This window comes from Salmo salar, chromosome ssa29 (genome assembly GCF_905237065.1).
Source record: "Salmo salar chromosome ssa29, Ssal_v3.1, whole genome shotgun sequence".
NCBI lineage: Eukaryota > Metazoa > Chordata > Actinopteri > Salmoniformes > Salmonidae > Salmo > Salmo salar.
In genome coordinates this window covers 27,610,874-27,630,219 of record NC_059470.1, presented here as the reverse complement: position 1 = coordinate 27,630,219, position 19,346 = coordinate 27,610,874, and the positions used below count along the sequence as shown (strand labels likewise).

At 46.8% G+C, this 19,346-nt stretch overlaps 1 protein-coding gene across 3 annotated transcripts in view; it reads right to left on the bottom strand.

The window, feature by feature from the left end:
• Positions 1 to 19,346, bottom strand: part of LOC106590456 (disco-interacting protein 2 homolog C) — a 38,881-nt gene that overhangs the window by 16,299 nt on the left and 3,236 nt on the right. Inside the window, exons 2-27 of one of the 3 annotated variants that reach the window (XM_045710595.1) lie at positions 19,141 to 19,212; positions 16,853 to 16,954; positions 16,545 to 16,670; positions 15,906 to 16,172; positions 15,702 to 15,824; positions 15,186 to 15,377; positions 14,797 to 14,994; positions 14,462 to 14,553; positions 14,223 to 14,333; positions 13,925 to 14,048; positions 13,722 to 13,831; positions 13,463 to 13,565; positions 13,225 to 13,289; positions 13,037 to 13,130; positions 12,761 to 12,880; positions 12,551 to 12,665; positions 12,220 to 12,359; positions 11,999 to 12,135; positions 11,514 to 11,722; positions 11,119 to 11,233; positions 9,289 to 9,490; positions 4,369 to 4,469; positions 4,162 to 4,242; positions 2,036 to 2,159; positions 1,777 to 1,898; positions 543 to 654 (exon numbers count right to left, since the gene is read on the bottom strand). In XM_045710595.1, the coding sequence (XP_045566551.1) occupies positions 543 to 654; positions 1,777 to 1,898; positions 2,036 to 2,159; positions 4,162 to 4,242; positions 4,369 to 4,469; positions 9,289 to 9,490; positions 11,119 to 11,233; positions 11,514 to 11,722; positions 11,999 to 12,135; positions 12,220 to 12,359; positions 12,551 to 12,665; positions 12,761 to 12,880; positions 13,037 to 13,130; positions 13,225 to 13,289; positions 13,463 to 13,565; positions 13,722 to 13,831; positions 13,925 to 14,048; positions 14,223 to 14,333; positions 14,462 to 14,553; positions 14,797 to 14,994; positions 15,186 to 15,377; positions 15,702 to 15,824; positions 15,906 to 16,172; positions 16,545 to 16,670; positions 16,853 to 16,954; positions 19,141 to 19,212 (3,357 nt within the window). Of the gene's footprint in view, positions 1 to 542; positions 655 to 1,776; positions 1,899 to 2,035; positions 2,160 to 4,161; positions 4,243 to 4,368; positions 4,470 to 9,288; positions 9,491 to 11,118; positions 11,234 to 11,513; positions 11,723 to 11,998; positions 12,136 to 12,219; positions 12,360 to 12,550; positions 12,666 to 12,760; positions 12,881 to 13,036; positions 13,131 to 13,224; positions 13,290 to 13,462; positions 13,566 to 13,721; positions 13,832 to 13,924; positions 14,049 to 14,222; positions 14,334 to 14,461; positions 14,554 to 14,796; positions 14,995 to 15,185; positions 15,378 to 15,701; positions 15,825 to 15,905; positions 16,194 to 16,544; positions 16,671 to 16,852; positions 16,955 to 19,140; positions 19,213 to 19,346 lie in introns of all 3 variants that reach the window. The other 2 variants (XM_045710594.1, XM_045710596.1) reach the window with 2 other exon arrangements.

Sequence of the window (19,346 nt, the reverse complement as noted above, 5' to 3'; positions counted from 1 at the left end):
ACAGATACAGTACAAACATCCAGCTAACATCCTGACAGATACAATACAAACATCCTGACAGATACAATACAAACATCCAGCTAACAGCCTGACAGATACAATACAAACATCCTGACAGATACAATACAAACATCCAGCTAACATCCTGACAGATACAATACAAACATCCAGCTAACATCCTGACAGATACAATACAAACATCCAGCTAACATCCTGACAGATACAATACAAACATCCTGACAGATACAATACAAACATCCAGCTAACAGCCTGACAGATACAATACAAACATCCTGACAGATACAGTACAAACATCCAGCTAACATCCTGACAGATACAATACAAACATCCAGCTAACAGCCTGACAGATACAGTACAAACATCCTGACAGATACAGTACAAACATCCAGCTAACAGCCTGACAGATACAATACAAACATCCAGCTAACATCCTGACAGATACAATACAAACATCCTGACAGATACAGTACAAACATCCAGCTAACAGCCAGACAGATACAGTACATGTGGTCAGGGCTGACCTGTGTCCAGGACGGGAGGCCAGTTCCTGATGTCAACTGTGGCGACCGCCTCCTTGGACCGCAGCAGCTTACAGATGACCGCTGTGGTCATCACACAGGCTGAACGACTGACCTGGAGGGAGAGAGCGATAGATGAAGGGAGAGAGAGCAATAGATGCAGAGCGAGAGAGATAGATAGATGCAGAGAGAGAGAGAAAGATAGATGTAGAGAGAAAGAGAGATAAGTAGATGAAGGGAGAGAGAGAGATTGATGAAGAGGTAGAGAGAGAGAGAGAGAGAGAGAGAGAGAGAGAGAGAGAGATAAGGGAGAGAGATAGATGAAGAGAGAGAGAGAGAGAGAAGAGAGATGAAAAGAGAGAGAGAGAAATAGATAGATGAAGAGTGAGAGAGAGATAGATGAAGAGCGAGAGAGAGATAGATGAAGAGCAAGAGAGAGATAGATGGAGAGAGAGATGAAGAGAGAGAGAGATGAAGAGAGAGAGAGATTGAGAGAGAGATGAAAAGAGAGATGAAGAGAGAGAGATAGATAGATGAAGAGAGAGAGATATGAAGAGAGATAGATAGATGAAGAGAGAGAGGTAGATGGAGAGAGAGAGAGCGAGAGAGATGAAGAGAGAGAGATAGATGAAGAGAGGGAGGGAGATGGATAAAGAGAGGGAGGAAGATGGATGAAGAGAGGGAGGAAGATGGATGAAGAGAGAGAGGGAGATGGATGAAGAGAGTGAGGGAGATGGATGAAGAGAGAGAGGGAGATGGATGAAGAGAGAGGGAGATACACGAAGAGAGGGAGATACACGAAGAGAGGGAGAGATAGACGAAGAGAGAGAGGGAAAGAGGGAGAGAGATGGAGAGAGAGAGGGAGATAGATGAAGAGAGAGAGGGAGATAGATGAAGAGAGAGGGAGCGATAGATGGAGAGAGAGATGAAGAGAAAGATGAAGAGAGAGGGAGATAGATGGAGAGAGAGAGATGAAAAGAGAGAGGGAGATAGATGAAGAGAGAGGGGGAGATAGATGAAGAGAGAGGGAGAGATGAAGAGAGAGGGAGATAGATGAGAGAGTGTGATAGATGAAGAGAGAGAGGGAGATAGATGAGGAGAGAGAGGGAGCGATAGATGGAGAGAGAGAGAGATGGAGAGAGAGATGCTGTTACATTCTCTTTCTCTTCTACCTCCTCTCTACCCGGTTGCCTGGGCAGTATTGCCCTCTAGTTTACCACAGTCATTGACCTCTCACCTCTACGATCATCTTGACCGTGGGCAGTGTGGTTGAGATGTTCTGTGGGTGGGGCGGTCTGACCGTGATAGGAACACAGCCAGCGTACAGACAACCGTAGAACGCTGCAATCAGGTCTATACCTGTAACACACATAGGAGAGAGAAGTGAAGAGTGTATTTGGGCGTACACATATGCTGTGTGTGTGTGTGTGTGTGTGTGTGTGTGTGTGTGTGTGTGTGTGTGTGTGTGTGTGTGTGTGTGTGTGTGTGTGTGTTACCTGGTGGGTAGACCAGTGCTATGTGGTCTCCCTCCTGTAGTCCTCCTCTCTCCAGCAGCAGAGCAGCAACTCTCTCTGCCCTCTTATGGAGCTGAAGACACGTCAGAGAACTAGACACCGCTCCCTAGAGAAAGATGGAGTGATAGAGCGCAATCAGATTCCAATCAGAGTCCGTAACAATCAGAGTCCTTAACAATCAGAGTCCAATCAGAGTCCATAACAATCAGAGTCCAATCAGAGTCTGTAACAATCAGAGTCCAATCAGAGTCCTTAACAATCAGAGTCCATAACAATCAGAGTCCATAACAATCAGAGTCCAATCAGAGTCCATAACAATCAGAGTCCAATCAGAGTCCTTAACAATCAGAGTCCAATCAGAGTCCTTAACAATCAGAGTCCGTAACAATCAGAGTCCAATCAGAGTCTGTAACAATCAGAGTCCAATCAGAGTCTGTAACAATCAGAGTCCAATCAGAGTCCTTAACAATCAGAGTCCATAACAATCAGAGTCCATAACAATCAGAGTCCATAACAATCAGAGTCCAATCAGAGTCTGTAACAATCAGAGTCCAATCAGAGTCCTTAACAATCAGAGTCCTTAACAATCAGAGTCCTTAACAATCAGAGTCCATAACAATCAGAGTCCATAACAATCAGAGTCCATAACAATCAGAGTCCTTAACAATCAGAGTCCATAACAATCAGAGTCCATAACAACCAGAGTCCAATCAGAGTCCGTAACAATCAGAGTCCATAACAACCAGAGTCCAATCAGAGTCCGTAACAATCAGAGTCCGTAACAATCAGATTCCAATCAGAGTCTGTAACAATCAGAGTCCTTAGAAATCTGAGTCCGTAACAATCAGAGTCCATAACAACCAGAGTCCATAACAACCAGAGTCCAATCAGAGTCCGTAACAATCAGAGTCCATAACAACCAGAGTCCAATCAGAGTCCGTAACAATCAGATTCCAATCAGAGTCCGTAACAATCAGAGTCCATAACAATCAGAGTCCATAACAATCAGAGTCCATAACAATCAGAGTCCAATCAGAGTCTGTAACAATCAGAGTCCAATCAGAGTCCATAACAATCAGAGTCCATAACAATCAGAGTCCTTAACAATCAGAGTCCAATCAGAGTCTGTAACAATCAGAGTCCATAACAACCAGAGTCCAATCAGAGTCCGTAACAATCAGATTCCAATCAGAGTCTGTAACAATCAGAGTCCAATCAGAGTCCTTAACAATCAGAGTCCATAACAATCAGAGTCCATAACAATCAGAGTCCAATCAGAGTCTGTAACAATCAGAGTCCAATCAGAGTCCTTAACAATCAGAGTCCATAACAATCAGAGTCCATAACAATCAGAGTCCATAACAACCAGAGTCCAATCAGAGTCCGTAACAATCAGATTCCAATCAGAGTCTGTAACAATCAGAGTCCAATCAGAGTCCTTAACAATCAGAGTCCATAACAATCAGAGTCCATAACAATCAGAGTCCAATCAGAGTCCATAACAATCAGAGTCCATAACAATCAGAGTCCATAACAATCAGAGTCCATAACAATCAGAGTCCAATCAGAGTCTGTAACAATCAGAGTCCAATCAGAGTCCATAACAATCAGAGTCCATAACAATCAGAGTCCTTAACAATCAGAGTCCAATCAGAGTCTGTAACAATCAGAGTCCATAACAACCAGAGTCCAATCAGAGTCCGTAACAATCAGATTCCAATCAGAGTCTGTAACAATCAGAGTCCAATCAGAGTCCTTAACAATCAGAGTCCATAACAACCAGAGTCCAATCAGAGTCCGTAACAATCAGATTCCAATCAGAGTCTGTAACAATCAGAGTCCTTGAAAAATCCATGGCATAAGTGTGTGTGTGTGTGTGTCAGTGGAGGCTGGTGGGAGGAGCTATAGGAGGACGGGCTCATTGTAAAGCTGGAAAGGAATTCATGGAACGGTATCAAACACATCAAACATATGGAAACCACATGTTTGACTCTGTTCCTTTTACTCCATTTCAGACATTAAAATGAGCCTGTCATCCTATAGCTCCTCCCACCAGCCTCCACTGCTGTGTGTGTATGTGCATGCATGTGTGTTTGTTTGTGTGTTACCCGGGAGCTAAGCAGTGTGTAGAGGATGTGTTCAGGCGTAGTCTGAGATCTCCACTGCAGAACCTCTGACAGGAACAGGAACTACAGAACACACAACATGATATGCCATCACAGAATGTGTAATAACTACAATCCATCACAGTTTAAAACACATTATAAAGTCCTGTGTGTGTGTCAGGCGGAAGAAATACACACACGATGTGTTACCTGGTCATTGTCATCAGTTTGTCCCAGGTCTCTGCCACTGGCCATAGCGATCCTCTTCCCAGACACCAGGTTCCCCACCATCACAGAGGCAGGACCAATCTCTACAACACACACACAACACACACACACGAGGTCAGGACACGTCCAAAACATGATTTGAATGACCAGATACAACAAGCAGCTTGAGAGCTATAAGAGCTAACAATGTTCTTCAGGTTTCCAGCAAAGTTGCTTCTCATCGTTCACTAAATTCTAAATTCATTTTCATTCCAAGATGGCATAGCAGTAAGGTGTCTTTTGTCTTCGTCTTGTCGTGTCCGGTGTATTTATCTTTTTATATATTTTTTCTTCGCATATCTTTTTAAATATTTTTCTTAACCCCAACCTCAACATACTCTCCTGCAACCCGCCTCACCCAATGTGGTATGGATCTGCTATTTTCTTTACTCCAGAACCGGAACCCCCAACAGAGGCTAGCCAGCTAACTAGCTACTAGCTAGTAGTCAGCTAGCCACTGCTAGTGGTCATCAGCTAACCTTTAGCCCAGACAACTCCTGCCAGTCTGCACAGCGCGATTCAACCCAGAGCTTATCGGACTTCTTTTTCTCCATATCCCCGGATTCCTACCGCAAGCCTATGCTAGGCCCATCTCCCGGCTAGCCGAAGAGGTCCAACAGCCAATCCTTGGGCTACAATACCTATTTTGCCAATTGGCCTGGACCCCTTTTATTGCCGATACGGAGCCCCGCCGATCCATCACGACTGGACTACCGACATAATCCGCCCAAGGGTTTTTTTCAACAGGTTCCTCCGTCGCGACGTGCCCTGGATGCCCATCTGCTAGCCTGCAAGCCACGGCCTGCAAGCTGTCTAGAGCATACCAGACTGTTAGCATAAGAGGTCCATCAGCCAATTTTTTGGGCTACTATACCTATTTTGCCAATTGGCCTGGACCCTATTACTACACGGACACCTGCTGATCCATCACGACTGGTCTGCTGACGTAACCGCACGAAGGGGCTACAACAGACTTCTCCCGTCGTGACGTCTCTCTAAGGCCCTTCTGCTAGCCTGCTAGCCCCGGCCCGCTAGCTGTCTGAATCACCGTGTCTCCAGCCCGCCCAGCTACACACTGGACCCAATGATCACTCGTCTACGCATGCCTCTCCCTAATATCAATATGCCTTGTCAATTGCTGTTTTGGTTAGTGATTATTGTCAAATTTCACTGAGGAGCCTCCAGCCCTGCTCAATATGCCTCAGCTAACCCTCTTGTCCCACCTCCCACACATGCAGTGACCTCACCTGGTTTAATTAATGTCTCTAGAGACAATACCTCTCTCATCATTCAATACCTAGGTTCACCTCCACTGTACTCACATCCTACCATACCTTTGTCTGTATATTATGCATTGAATCTATTCTACCGCGCCCAGAAACCTGCTCCTTTTACTCTCTGTTCCGAACACACTAGACATCCAGTTCTTATAGCCTTTAGCCGTACCCTTATCCTACTCCTCCTCTGCTCCTCTGGTGATGTAGAGGTTAATCCAGGCCCTGTAATGTCTAGCTCCACTCCCATGCCCCAGGCGCTCTCATTTGTTGACTTCTGTAACCGTAAAAGCCTTGGTTTCATGCAGGTTAACATTAGAAGCCTCCTCCCTAAGTTTGTTTTATTCACTGCTTTAGCACACTCTGCCAACCCGGATGTCCAAGTCGTGTCTAAATCCTGGCTTAGGAAGGCCACCAAAAACCCTGAAATTTCCATCCCTAACTATAACATTCTAGGACAAGACAGATCTGCCAAAGGGGGCGAAGTTGCAATCTACTGCAGATATAGCCTGCAGAGTTCTGTCTTACTATCCAGGTCTGTGCCCAAACAATTTGAGCTTCTACTTTTAAAAATCCACCTTTCCAGAAGCAAGTCTCTCAACGTTGCCGCTTGCTATAGACCACCTTCTGCCCCAGCTGTGCCCTGGACACCATATGTGAATTGATTGCCCCCCATCTATCTTCAGAGCTCGTGCTGTTAGGTGACCTAAACTGGGACATGCTTAAGACCCCGGCCATCCTACAATCTAAGCTTGATGCCCTCAATCACACACAAATTATCAAAAGAACCTACCAGGTACAACCCCAAATCCGTAAACACAGGCACCCTCATAGAAATCATCCTAACCAACCTGCCCTCCAAATACACTTCTGTCCTCAACCAGGATCTCAGCGATCACTGCCTCATTGCTTGCATCCATAATGGGTCTGCGGTAAAACAACCACCCCTCATCACTGTCAAACGCTCCCTAAAACACTTCAGCGAGCAGGCCTTTCTAATCAACCTGGCCCGGGTATCCTGGAAGGATATTGACCTCATTCCGTCAGTAGAAGATGCCTGGTTATTCTTTAAAAGTGCGTTCCTCACCATCTTCAATAAGCATGCCTCATTCAAAAAATGTAGAACAAAGAACAGATATAGCCCGTGGTTCACTCCAGACCTGACTGCCATTGACCAGCACAAAAACATCCTGTGGCGTACTGCATTAGAATCGAACAGACCCCGCGTTATGCAACTTTTCAGGGAAAATAGGAACCAATATACACAGGCAGTTAGGAAAGCAAAGGCTAGCTTTTTCAAACAGAAATTTGCTTCCTGCAGCACAATCCCCAAAAATTTCTGTGACACTGTAAAGTCCATGGAGAATAAGAGCACCTCCTCCCAGCTGCCCATTGCCCTGAGGCTAGGAAACACTGTCATCACCGATAAATCCACTATAATTGAACATTTCAATAAGCATTTTTCTACGGCTGCCCATGCTTTCCACCTGGCCACCCCTACCCTGGTCAACAGCCCTGCACCCCCCACAGCAACTTGCCAAAGCCTCCCCCATTTCTCCTTCACCCAAATCCAGATAGCTGATGTTTTGAAAGAGCTGCAAAATCTGGAACCCTACAAATCAGCTGGGCTAGACAATCTGGACCCTCTCTTTCTAAAATTATCAGCCGAAATTGTTGCAACCCCTATTACTAGCCTGTTCAACCTCTCTTTCGTATCATCTGAGATCCCCAAAGATTGGAAAGCTGCCGTGGTCATCCCCCTCTTCAAAGGGGGAGACACTCTAGACCCAAACTGCTACAGACCTATATCTATATCTATCCTCTTTAAAAGCCATGTTAACAAACAGATCACCGACCATTTCGAATCCCACCGTACCTTCTCCGCTTTGCAATCTGGTTTCCAAGCTGGTCATGGGTGCACCTCAGCCACGCTCAAGGTCCTAAATGATATCATAACCTCCATCGATAAGAGACAATACTGTGCAGCTGTATTCATCGACCTAGCCAAGGCTTTCGACTCTGTTAATCACCACATTCTTGTCGGCAGACTCAACAGCCTTGGTTTCTCAAATGACTGCCTCGCCTGGTTCACCAACTACTTCTCAGACAGAGTTCAGTGTGTCAAATCGGAGGGCCTGTTGTCTGTACCTCTGGCAGTCTCTATGGGGGTGCCACAGGGTTCAATTCTCAGGCCGACTCTTTTCTCTGTATACATCAATGATGTCGCTCTTGCTGCTGGTGATTCTCTGATCCACCTCTATGCAGACAATACCATTCTATATACTTCTGGCCCTTCTTTGGACACTGTGTTAACTAACCTTCAGATGAGCTTCAATGCCATACAACTTTCCTTCCGTGGCCTTGAACTGCTCTTAAATGTAAGTAAAACTAAATGTATGCTCTTCAACCCATCGCTACCAGCACCTGCCCGCCCGTCCAGCATCACTACTCTGGACGGTTCTGACTTAGAATATGTGGACATCTACAAATACCTAGGTGTCTGGTTAGACTGTAAACTCTCCTTCCAGACTCACATTAATAATCTCCAATCCAAAAGTAAATCTAGAATCGGCTTCCTATTTCGCAACAAAGCATCCTTCACTCATGCTGCCAAACATACCCTCGTAAAACTGACCATCCTACCGATCCTTGACTTCGGCGATGTCATTTACAAAATGGCGTCCAACACTCTACTCAGCAAATTGGATGCAGTCTATCACAGTGCCATCCGTTTTGTCACCAAAGCCCCATATACTACCCACCACTGCGACCTGTATGCTCTCGTCGGCTTGCCCTCGCTTCATATTCGTCGCCAAACCCACTGGCTCCAGGTCATCCATAAGTCTTTGCTAGGTAAAGCCCCGCCTTTTCTCAGCTCACTGGTCACCATAGCAACACCCACCTGTAGCACGCACTCCAGCAGGTATATTTCACTGGTCACCCCCAAAGCCAATTCTTCTTTTGGCCGCCTTTCCTTCCAGTTTTCTGCTGCCAATGACTGGAACGAATTGCAAAAATCACTGAAGCTGGAGTCTCATATCTCCCTCACTAACTTTAAGCACCAGCTGTCAGAGCAACTCACAGATCACTGCAACTGTACATAGCCCATCTGTAAATAGCCCATCCAACTACCTCATCCCCATACTGTTATTCATTTAATTTCTTTTGCTCCTTTGCACCCCAGTATCTCCACTTGCACATTCATCTTCTGCACATCTATCACTCCAGTCTCTATCACTCCAGTGTTTAATTGCTAAATTGAAATTATTTCACCACTATGGCCTATTTATTGCCTTACCTCCCTTAACTTACTTCATTTGCACACACTGTTTATAGACTTTTTTTCTATTGTGTTATTGACTGTATGTTTTAGTCCATGTGTAACTCTGTGTTGTTGTTTGTGTCGCACTGCTTTGCTTTATCTTGGCCAGGTCGCAGTTGTAAATGAGAACTTGTTCTCAACTAGCCTACCTGGTTAAATAAAGGTGAAAGAAAAAAATATAATCAGCTCTTCTAAACGTGCAGTCTCTCTCTCTCTCTCTCTCTCTCTCTCTCTCTCTCTCTCTCTCTCTCTCTCTCTCTCTCTCACCTGGTTGTTTCTGTCGTGGTTTGGGCAGGTTGGTAACACAGGTGTGAGGACACATGAGGACGTTACAGGGGTGCAGCCCCCCCTCCAGGTACAGCTGTTTGGTCTCAGACAGGTGTAAACCCCCCAGGGGGGTCTTAGGGAGGGTGTTGGCTGGAACTAACCCCAGGCAGAACACACCCACACCATGGATACTGTCTATCGCCTGTCAATTAAACACACACGGACACACGCACACACACACACACACACACACACACACACAGACACACACACACACGGACACACACACAGGGGAGGAGACAAGAGATCATGAACAACCTCCATTCACACATTTTGACTAGTCTGGTTGCATTATGGTCGTACTGGGGTCGTGTTGAGGTAGTGTTACCTGCATTATGGTCGTACTGGGGTCGTGTTGAGGTAGTGTTACCTGCATTATGGTCGTACTGGGGTCGTGTTGAGGTAGTGTTACCTGCATTATGGTCGTACTGGGGTCGTGCTGAGGTAGTGTTACCTGCATTATGGTCGTACTGGGGTCGTGCTGAGGTAGTGTTACCTGCATTATGGTCGTACTGGGGTCGTGTTGAGGTAGTGTTACCTGCATTATGGTCGTACTGGGGTCGTGTTGAGGTAGTGTTACCTGCATTATGGTCGTACTGGGGTCGTGTTGAGGTAGTGTTACCTGCATTATGGTCGTACTGGGGTCGTGCTGAGGTAGTGTTACCTGCATTATGGTCATACTGGGGTCGTGTTGAGGTAGCGTTACCTGCATTATGGTCGTACTGGGGTCGTGCTGAGGTAGCGTTACCTGCATTATGGTCGTACTGGGGTCGTGCTGAGGTAGTGTTACCTGCATTGTGGTCGTGTTGAGGTAGTGTTACCTGCATTATGGTCGTACTGTGGTCGTGTTGAGGTAGCGTTACCTGCATTATGGTCGTACTGTGGTCGTGCTGAGGTAGTGTTACCTGCATTAAGGTTGTACGGTAGGGTGATGTGAGGTAGTGTTACCTGCATTAAGGTCGTACGGTAGGGTGATGTGAGGTAGTGTTACCTGCATTAAGGTTGTACGGTAGGGTGATGTGAGGTAGTGTTACCTGCATTAAGGTTGTACGGCAGGGTGATGTGAGGTAGTGTTAGCTGCATTAAGGTCGTACGGTAGGGTGATGTGAGGTAGTGTTACCTGCATTAAGGTTGTACGGCAGGGTGATGTGAGGTAGTGTTACCTGCATTAAGGTTGTACGGTAGGGTGATGTTGAGGTAGTGTTACCTGCATTAAGGTTGTACGGTAGGGTGATGTGAGGTAGTGTGACCTGCATTATGGTCGTACGGTAGGGTGATGTTGAGGTAGTGTGACCTGCATTAAGGTTGTACGGTAGGGTGATGTGAGGTAGTGTTACCTGCATTAAGGTTGTACGGTAGGGTGATGTGAGGTAGTGTTACCTGCATTAAGGTCGTACGGTAGGGTGATGTTGAGGTAGTGTTACCTGCATTAAGGTTGTACGGTAGGGTGATGTGAGGTGGTGTTACCTGCATTAAGGTCGTACGGTAGGGTGATGTGAGGTAGTGTTACCTGCATTAAGGTTGTACGGTAGGGTGATGTGAGGTAGTGTTACCTGCATTAAGGTTGTACGGTAGGGTGATGTTGAGGTAGTGTTACCTGCATTAAGGTTGTACGGTAGGGTGATGTGAGGTAGTGTTACCTGCATTAAGGTTGTACGGTAGGGTGATGTTGAGGTAGTGTTACCTGCATTAAGGTTGTACGGTAGGGTGATGTGAGGTAGTGTTACCTGCATTAAGGTCGTACGGTAGGGTGATGTGAGGTAGTGTTACCTGCAGCACGCGGCTCATCCACTGGAAGCTGTCCTCCTCAGTAGAGTCTGGTCTCTGCTCTGCTACCACCACAATACGCTCATCACGCAGCACGGTCACACTGAACACTGCTATCCTGGAGGCAGGCAGGCAGGCAGGCAGGCAGGCAGGCAGACAGACAGACAGACAGACAGACAGACAGACAGACAGACAGACAGACAGACAGACAGACAGACAGACAGTTAGAAGGTTGGGGTAGTATCAGTATGGTCTCTGACTACCATCTTTTCCATGGAGGGTACAGTGAGTACAGACGGAGAATAATATTCCCTATGTAGTGCAGTACTTTTGACTAGAACATGTGGTTCTGTCATTTACAGTGTCTTTGCCCAAAACAATACTGCAAGGTTGCATACCTCCCTCTGTAGATGAATTTCATTGGCTCCACGGCCAGTGCGGTGGCTATGATGTCATCAGCGTTATGTCTGCGTCCGCTGACCACAATGAGGCCGTCCATCTTGCCAGAGATAAACACCAGACCACCTGGACCCACGAAGCCCAGCAGCCCCGTACGGACAAACGCATACTCACTGACCAGACCTCCACCGGATGCTACAGGGAACACCTACACACACACACACACACACACACACACACACACACACACACACACACACACACACACACACACACACGCGCACACACAAGTGCGCACACACATGCACACCCAGCATGCACACACATGCATGCACACACACACTCACACACACACATTATACACCCACATTATACACACATATTATGTCATGAACAAACACCCACACCAATGTTGTACATGCTATATATACAGTACAAATGGCCATTATATGTAAGTAACACACACAAACCCTACTGTCCTCACCTCAAAGGTGTTCTTGGTCATGCCTGTCAGTCCGTAGTAGGATGTTCCCGTGGCAACGGAACACACACACAGCTCCCCGATCTCATCTGTCTTACACAGGAGAGGCACACCGTCTGGCTTCACCACACACACCAGGGCTGGAGACAGAACACACATACTGCACAACTGGAGCTGAAGAAGAGAGCAGGCCTAACCACACACACACACACACACACCCATACCTCCAGGCATGACAGTGCCCACATCCTGCACAGTGAGGACTGACAGGTGTTCCTCCGTGTCGACGCGGACCACACTGTAACTCAGACCCTGCATGGAGAGAACACCTCGGCCTGGGGGCTGGCTACTGTCCTCCACTGGCCTGGATCAGTGAGAGACAGATATAAAGGACTGATCTCACTGATGATGATGGTATTAACGTTGACAGAATCCTTTTCCAAACCAACAAAATATTAAGCCTGTTACTCTAGGATCGACCAAGACTGAATGCTGCTGCTGATGGTGTGTGTGTGTTAGTGTGCTTAGTCAGGGGGTAGTGTAGACGGAGCCTACCTTCTGATGGCAACAGTCAGTGCCTCGGGGGAACTGGCACAGGGACAGATGACCTCTGACCTCAAGCCTTTACTCTGGAACACATTGAGGAACGCATCACAGGACGAGATAGACCCTGGAGAAGGAGAGGACAGAAGAGAAGAGAGGACTAAGAGAAAAAAAGAGAGGACTAAGAGAAAAATAGCTCGATAAATAGGAAGTGAGAGTTACAGGGGTTAGATCCGTCGGCGACCAGCAGCATACGGAGGGAACTCAGGCTGATGTCCTTCTGCTCTCTGTGGGCCACCAGAGCCCAGTGCATGTCCCTGGACTTTACACACGCTACCTTGGCTGGAGAGGGACACACACAGCGTCAACTTCAGGGTTAACGCGAAGTTAAGATCAAATACTGCCTGAATGATTGACAAATGACTTCATAACAATATCTTGTAGATTGACATATGAATTTACTATTGAGTGGTTGATTGACAGGTGGGTGTGTCTGACCTTTAAAGTGATAGACCTTTTGTATCCAGGACAACGGGTTGACCTTCATCAGAGAGTAGGGAACGCTGATCACATGCATCATATTCATCACGCTCTGGAGATAGGAGATACACATAACCTTTAACCTCTAACCTTTAACCCCTTATCATACTTTCCCTGACAACCTGACCTGTAGCAGCAGGTCTTACCGTGAGGATGCCGTGCCACAGGCCCACGTCCTTCTTAAAGTCTAGAACATTCACTATGGTCTCCGCTGCAGAGAGAGAGGGGAGACGAGGGAGTGGGGGAGCAAGAGCGGGAGGGAGACAAAGTGAGAGACAGACGTCAAGAGATCACTGAAGCGAAAGAAAGCGTTAGAGAGATTACCTGGCAGAGTGTGTTTGTGAGAGAGAGTGTTGTGTGTGTAGAGTGTGTGTCTTACAGTACCTTCTGTGTAGCCACAGGACTGTGTGAGGGCTTGGCAGTGAGTCAGCAGAGCGATCCTCATCACCGTGACTCCCAGAACACTCCCATCCTTACAGGTCTTGTACTTGGGGGGAAGAGAGAGAGAGAGAGAGAGATAAAGCAGTGGTATGGTGTAGAGTAACAAATACACACATTAAAACCCCTTAGGGTTCTGTTAAAGCATTTGGATTGATTTACATTAGAAGCTCTTTTTGTAATGGAAATGTAATGAATGTGTTACCTCTATATATGCTGTGTCGCTGTTTGCATCTTTGATGTGAGGGAACCAGTCTCTGGGAGGCTTGGAGAGATGCTTCGACTCAGTCACAAACCACAGCAGCTTAGGCCATCCTAGAGAGACAGAGAATCATTTGGCTGTATTCATACACTGTTGAGGAACTAGATTACGAGAACACATGCTCATGCACGCACACATATACTTACCTCTGAACTGTGGTATCTCTCCTGTAGCACTCTTGGGCAGGCCTTTATGGCAGGCATCACTGGTCAGCGCCACGGTAACCCCACAGCTACCCAATAGGAAGCCGATCTGCTGGCTGCCAGCATCCTATTGGACAAGACAGACACGTTCAGGTCCAACACTCCTATATGTGCTTGAATGTGCTTATTGCTTATACAACACAACAAACAGTATGCGAATGAAACAAGGTGTTCCCCAGGGCTCTGTGCTTGGACCTCTGACTATTCATTTTTCCCCACACCCACATTTATGTAGACGTGCCTTGCGTGTGAGGGGCACCTCTATGGGTACAGGGACCACCTCAGCCAGCAGGCAGCCATAGAAGGCCACCATGAAGGCCACCGGGTCATTGTTAGGAAACACGAGCGCCACCTAGGGGATCGGAGGAACATAGGCAGGGAGAAAATATTACAATCCTTCTTGTCCTTAATTCGGATATCCATGATTAATAACATAACTAGTAAAAGTATTGGAGGGATGGATCTTCTACATGTACTCACCCTGTCCCCCGGTCGCACCATGGGCTCCTGCTTGCTGCCCAGCTTGTGGAGGATGTTAAAGGCCAGCTTGACACTTCGAGACCATAACTTCCCTATGGACACAACACAGGGCTGAGTGAGTGTGTGTGCCACAGGAGGTTGGTGGCACCTTATTAAGGAGGATGGGCTCATAGTAATGGCTGGAGCAGAATCAGTGGAATGGTATCAAATACATCAAACATATGGTTTCCATGCGTTTGATACCTTTCCATTTACTCCATTCCAGCCATTATTATGAGCCATCCACCTCTCACCAGCCTCCTTTGATGTGTGTATGTGCGTGTGTGTGTAGTTACCGTATGTGAGTACATATAGAGGTTTGCCAGTGGTGTCCAGGCTGGTGAGACAGGGGGCTTTAGGGCTGATGGTGCCCCAGCGTTGGAGAGCTGCCTCCAGGGAGGGGGGCCAGTTAGTCACCACCCCCAGAGCCTCTCCTCTCACTGCCAACATCTCTGCCCCCTCTGGACGGCGCTGCTTGGGGTCTGGCTGCTGGACTACAGAGACAGAGACTTTTATTGTGAAACTTGCATGTAAAACAATTACACACACTAGAGATGAATGCAGAAACCTTCACTAACCTTTCACTAAATATAAAGACAGAGAAGATAGCTAGATAGCTAGATTTAAATATGTATGTATTTATTTATTTATTCATTGGACTGATTTATTGGTTGATAGCTCCTACCTTCTAGAAGTTCTTCAAAGTCATCAACGAAGAACTCTCTGAGCGGAGGTCTACGAGGCATTTTCAGAGTGTTCACTAACTGCTGGATCTTAGCAGACACACGACTGCTGACCGGGACACCATCTCCAGTCTCCATGCGCTCAGCGTTGCCATATTTCTGTGTGTTTCGGGCGATGGTTCCTATGTGGCGCTCTGAGTGGGAGTGGGGGTGGGAGTGGGAGGAGTCAGATGAGTAGCCAGTTACACCAGGAGGAGCAGAGTGAGAGAGGGAGGGAGAGAGAGGGAGGGAGAGAGAGACAAAGAGAAAGAGAGAGAGAGAGAAGAAGAGAGAGAGAGAGAGTAAGAGAGCGGGAGAGAGAGAGAGAGAGAGAGAGAGGGAGAGCGAGAGAGAGAGGTCAAGAGAGAACAAAGACAGAGAGAGAGGGAGAGAGAGTGTTAAAGCAGTGGAATGGTATATGCATTAAAAAAAGGTCTGTGTGTGTGTGTGAGCGCATGTGTGTGTGTGAGCGTACTGACCGTCAGACTCCAGCGGTGGAGGCCACAGCATATCAGAACCGAACTCACAGGATCTCCTGAGAGATCCTCCGTTCTCTGCCACGCCCAGAGCTGGCTTACGCTTCAGAGACAGGTGTCCAATAGCTGCAGACACACACATACAGATGTAAACACATACACACAAACACACTGTTACACAAATAAGAAAAGTGAAGTTGTACTCACCGTGGTGAGCTGACACGTGGTGTGACTGGGTCAGGTGTGTGTGTGTGAGGTGGGCGTGTGCCAGGTGTGGGTGTGAGAGGTGTGTGTGTGCGAGCGAGTCTGCCAGTCGTCCTGCGTTGCCGCTGCCGCCGCTCTGAGTGGACGAGGAGGACGAGGAGGTGGAGCCTAGGTGGGCTGGACCTAAGAGGGCGGGGCGAGTCATCCAGTGTTCCATCCCTGGCATATCATCGCCTGGCCCCTCCTCCTCCTCCGAGCCCGACGATGAGTCTGAGCACAGTGGGGACAGGCCTAGTGAGGGTCAGTAACCTTCATACAACCTTCATACAGCATAACTACAACCTATCATAGCTAACCAAAACACAACCTAACCCCAACTCTATTTGACCCTGAAGACAGGCCTAGTGAGGGTCAGTAGCCTTCATACAACTTTCATACTACATAACTGCATAGCATAACATATAATTAACGTTACTACAACCTTAATAGAACTTAACTGTATAAGACAATGAGGACAGGCCTAGGGAGAGTTAATAACCTTTATACAACCTTCATACAGCACAACTACAGCATAACACTGACATAATCATATCATAACCTGATGTGTGTGTGTGTGTGTGTGTGTGTGTGTGTGTGTCTCACCTGGGGGTGTGTAGGCGTCCATGGATGTCTGTACCACCAGCGATCGTCGTTTGGAGGGCATGGGCACTGCCACCTTGCTCTCCACATGTCTGGCTAACACTGCCTGCACCGCCTCACTGTGGACGTCTGGGGGTGAAATGGTGTTGGAGAAAGAAGGAATTGTGTTAGTCAATTTAATCAAAACACTTCTAGCTATATGTTGACTAATGAAAGGTCAATCTAAAGTTGAGTCTACCAACAGTTTCAATGACTCTGGTCTAAGGTGAGGTTCAGTATTGTAGTTAAGGCGGGTGTGTGCTTGTGTGTACCTGAACGATAGCGTTCATCGCGTGTTCCAGAAGAACGCCGCCTGTGGAAGCGAGCGGCAGACGGGGGGGCGAAGAATGGGCGGTGGGACATACCCTCCATACCTACACACACACACAAAAACGCGTGCACACAGAAAAGTGCGCACGCGCACACACACACACACACACACACACACACACACACACACACACACACACACACACACACACACACACACACACACACACACAGAGAAAAGCACACAAAAAACAATTGAGCGAGTCAAAAAGATACAGTCCAATCCACAGAGATACAAAAATCACCAAACATTCTCAGTGTGGAAGGAGCTTTCAGCATGTTGAATATGCTGCTGCATTGAGAGTATTGGGAGTACTACAGAGTGAGAGAGCCACGGGTTAATAGGAAGAAGGTTAAACCCAGTGGGACTAGAATATACAGTCGTATGAAAAAGTTTGTGCACCCCTCTGAGGCGGCATAATAATTGACTCTGTCGTCACAGAAAATGATCACAATGGCATGCCATTCATTTTCTAATAAAAGCAGAGTACTGGGGTACTGTCCGGACAAAGATTTTTAGTGTAGCAATATTAAGTTGTATCAAATTAAATCAGATGTGAAAAATAGGCTATGCAAAAATTTGGGCACCATTGTCATTCTGTTGATTTGAATACCTGTAACTACTTAGCACTGATTAATTGGAACACACAATTGGTTTGGTGAGCTCATTAAGTCTTGAACTTCATAGACAAGTGCATCCAATCATGAGAAAGGGTATTTAAGGTGGCCAATTGCAAGTTGTTGTTCTCTTTGACTCTCCTCTGAAGAGTGGCAACATGGGGGCCTCAAAACAACTCTCAAATGACCTGAAAACAAAGATTGTTCAACATTATGGTTTAGAGGAAGGCTACAAAAATCTATCGCAGAGATGTAAGCTGTCAGTGTCCACTGTGAGGAACATGGTGAGGAAATGGAAGGCCACAGGCACAGTTCTTGTTAAGGCCAGAAGTGGCAGACCAAGTAAAAGATCGGAGAGGCAAAGGCGAAGGATGGTGCAAACAGTCAAAAACAGCCCACAGACCACCTCCAAAGACCTACAACATCATCTTGCTGCAGATGGTGTCACTGCGTCGTTCAACAATTCAGCGCACTTTGCACAAGGAGAAGCTGTATGGGAGAGGTCCCGTGTGGCTCAGTTGGTAGAGCATGGTGTTTGCAATGCCAGGGTTGTGGGTTCGATTCCCATGGGGGGCCAGTATGAGAAAAAATAATAATAACGCATGAAATGTATGCATTCACGACTGTAAGTCGCTCTGGATAAGAGCGTCTGCTAAAAGACCAAAATGTAATGTAAAAATGGAGAGTGATGTGGAAGAAGCCTTTTCTGCACACACGCCACAAACAGAGTTGCTTGAGGTATGCAAACACACATTTGGACAAGCCAGCTTCATTTTGGAATAAGGTGCTGTGGACTGATGAAACAAAGATTGAGTTATTTGGTCATAACAAGGGACGTTATGCATGGCGGCAAAAGAACACAGCGTTCCAAGAAGAACTCTTGCTACCCACAGTAAAATTTGGTGGGGTTCCATCATGCTGTGGGGCTGTGTGGCCAGTACTGGGAATCTTGTTAAAGTTGAGGGTCACATGGATTCCACTCAATATCAGCAGATTCTTGGGAATAATGTTGAAGAATCAGTCACAAAGTTGAAGTTACGCCTGGGCTGGATATTTCAACAAGACAACGACCCAAAACACTGCTCAAAATCTACCCGGGCATTTACACAGAGGAACAAGTACAATGTTCTGGAATGGCCATCCCAGTCCCCAGACCTGAATATCATTGAGAATCTGTGGGATGATTTGAAGCGGGCTGTCCATGCTCGACAACCATCAAACCTAACTGAACTGGAGATGTTTTGTAAGGAGGAATGGTCCAAAATACCTTCATCCAGAATCCAGACACTCATTGGAGGCTATAGGAAGCGTCTAGAGGCTGTTATTTTAGCAAAAGGAGGCTCTACTAAATATTGATGGATTTTTCTATTGGGGTGCCCAAATTTATGCACCTGTCTAATTTTGTTTTGATGCATATTGCACATTTTCTGTTAATCCAATAAACCTCATTTCACTACTGAATTATTACTGTGTCCATCAGTTATTTGATAGATCAAAATAAAATTGCTGATCCAAACACCCAATTATTTATAAATGGAAATCATGGAAATTGTCATACGACTGTATGTGCTGCACTGTGTTCTATTAGAGGACAGACTGTGTATTAATGTACCTCCAGGATGAGGAACGTAGGCCCTGATCAGCTTAGACCGCTTCTTCTCATAACCCTTCTGTGTGATGTCACCTGGCAGAGAGAGTGGGGGGATAGAGAGAGAGAGGGAGGGGGGAGGGAGGGAGGGAGGGAGGGAGGGAGGGAGGGAGGGAGAGAAAGGGATGGGGAGGGAGTGAGAGAGAGAGGTTGTTTTGAGTGTAAGAGTA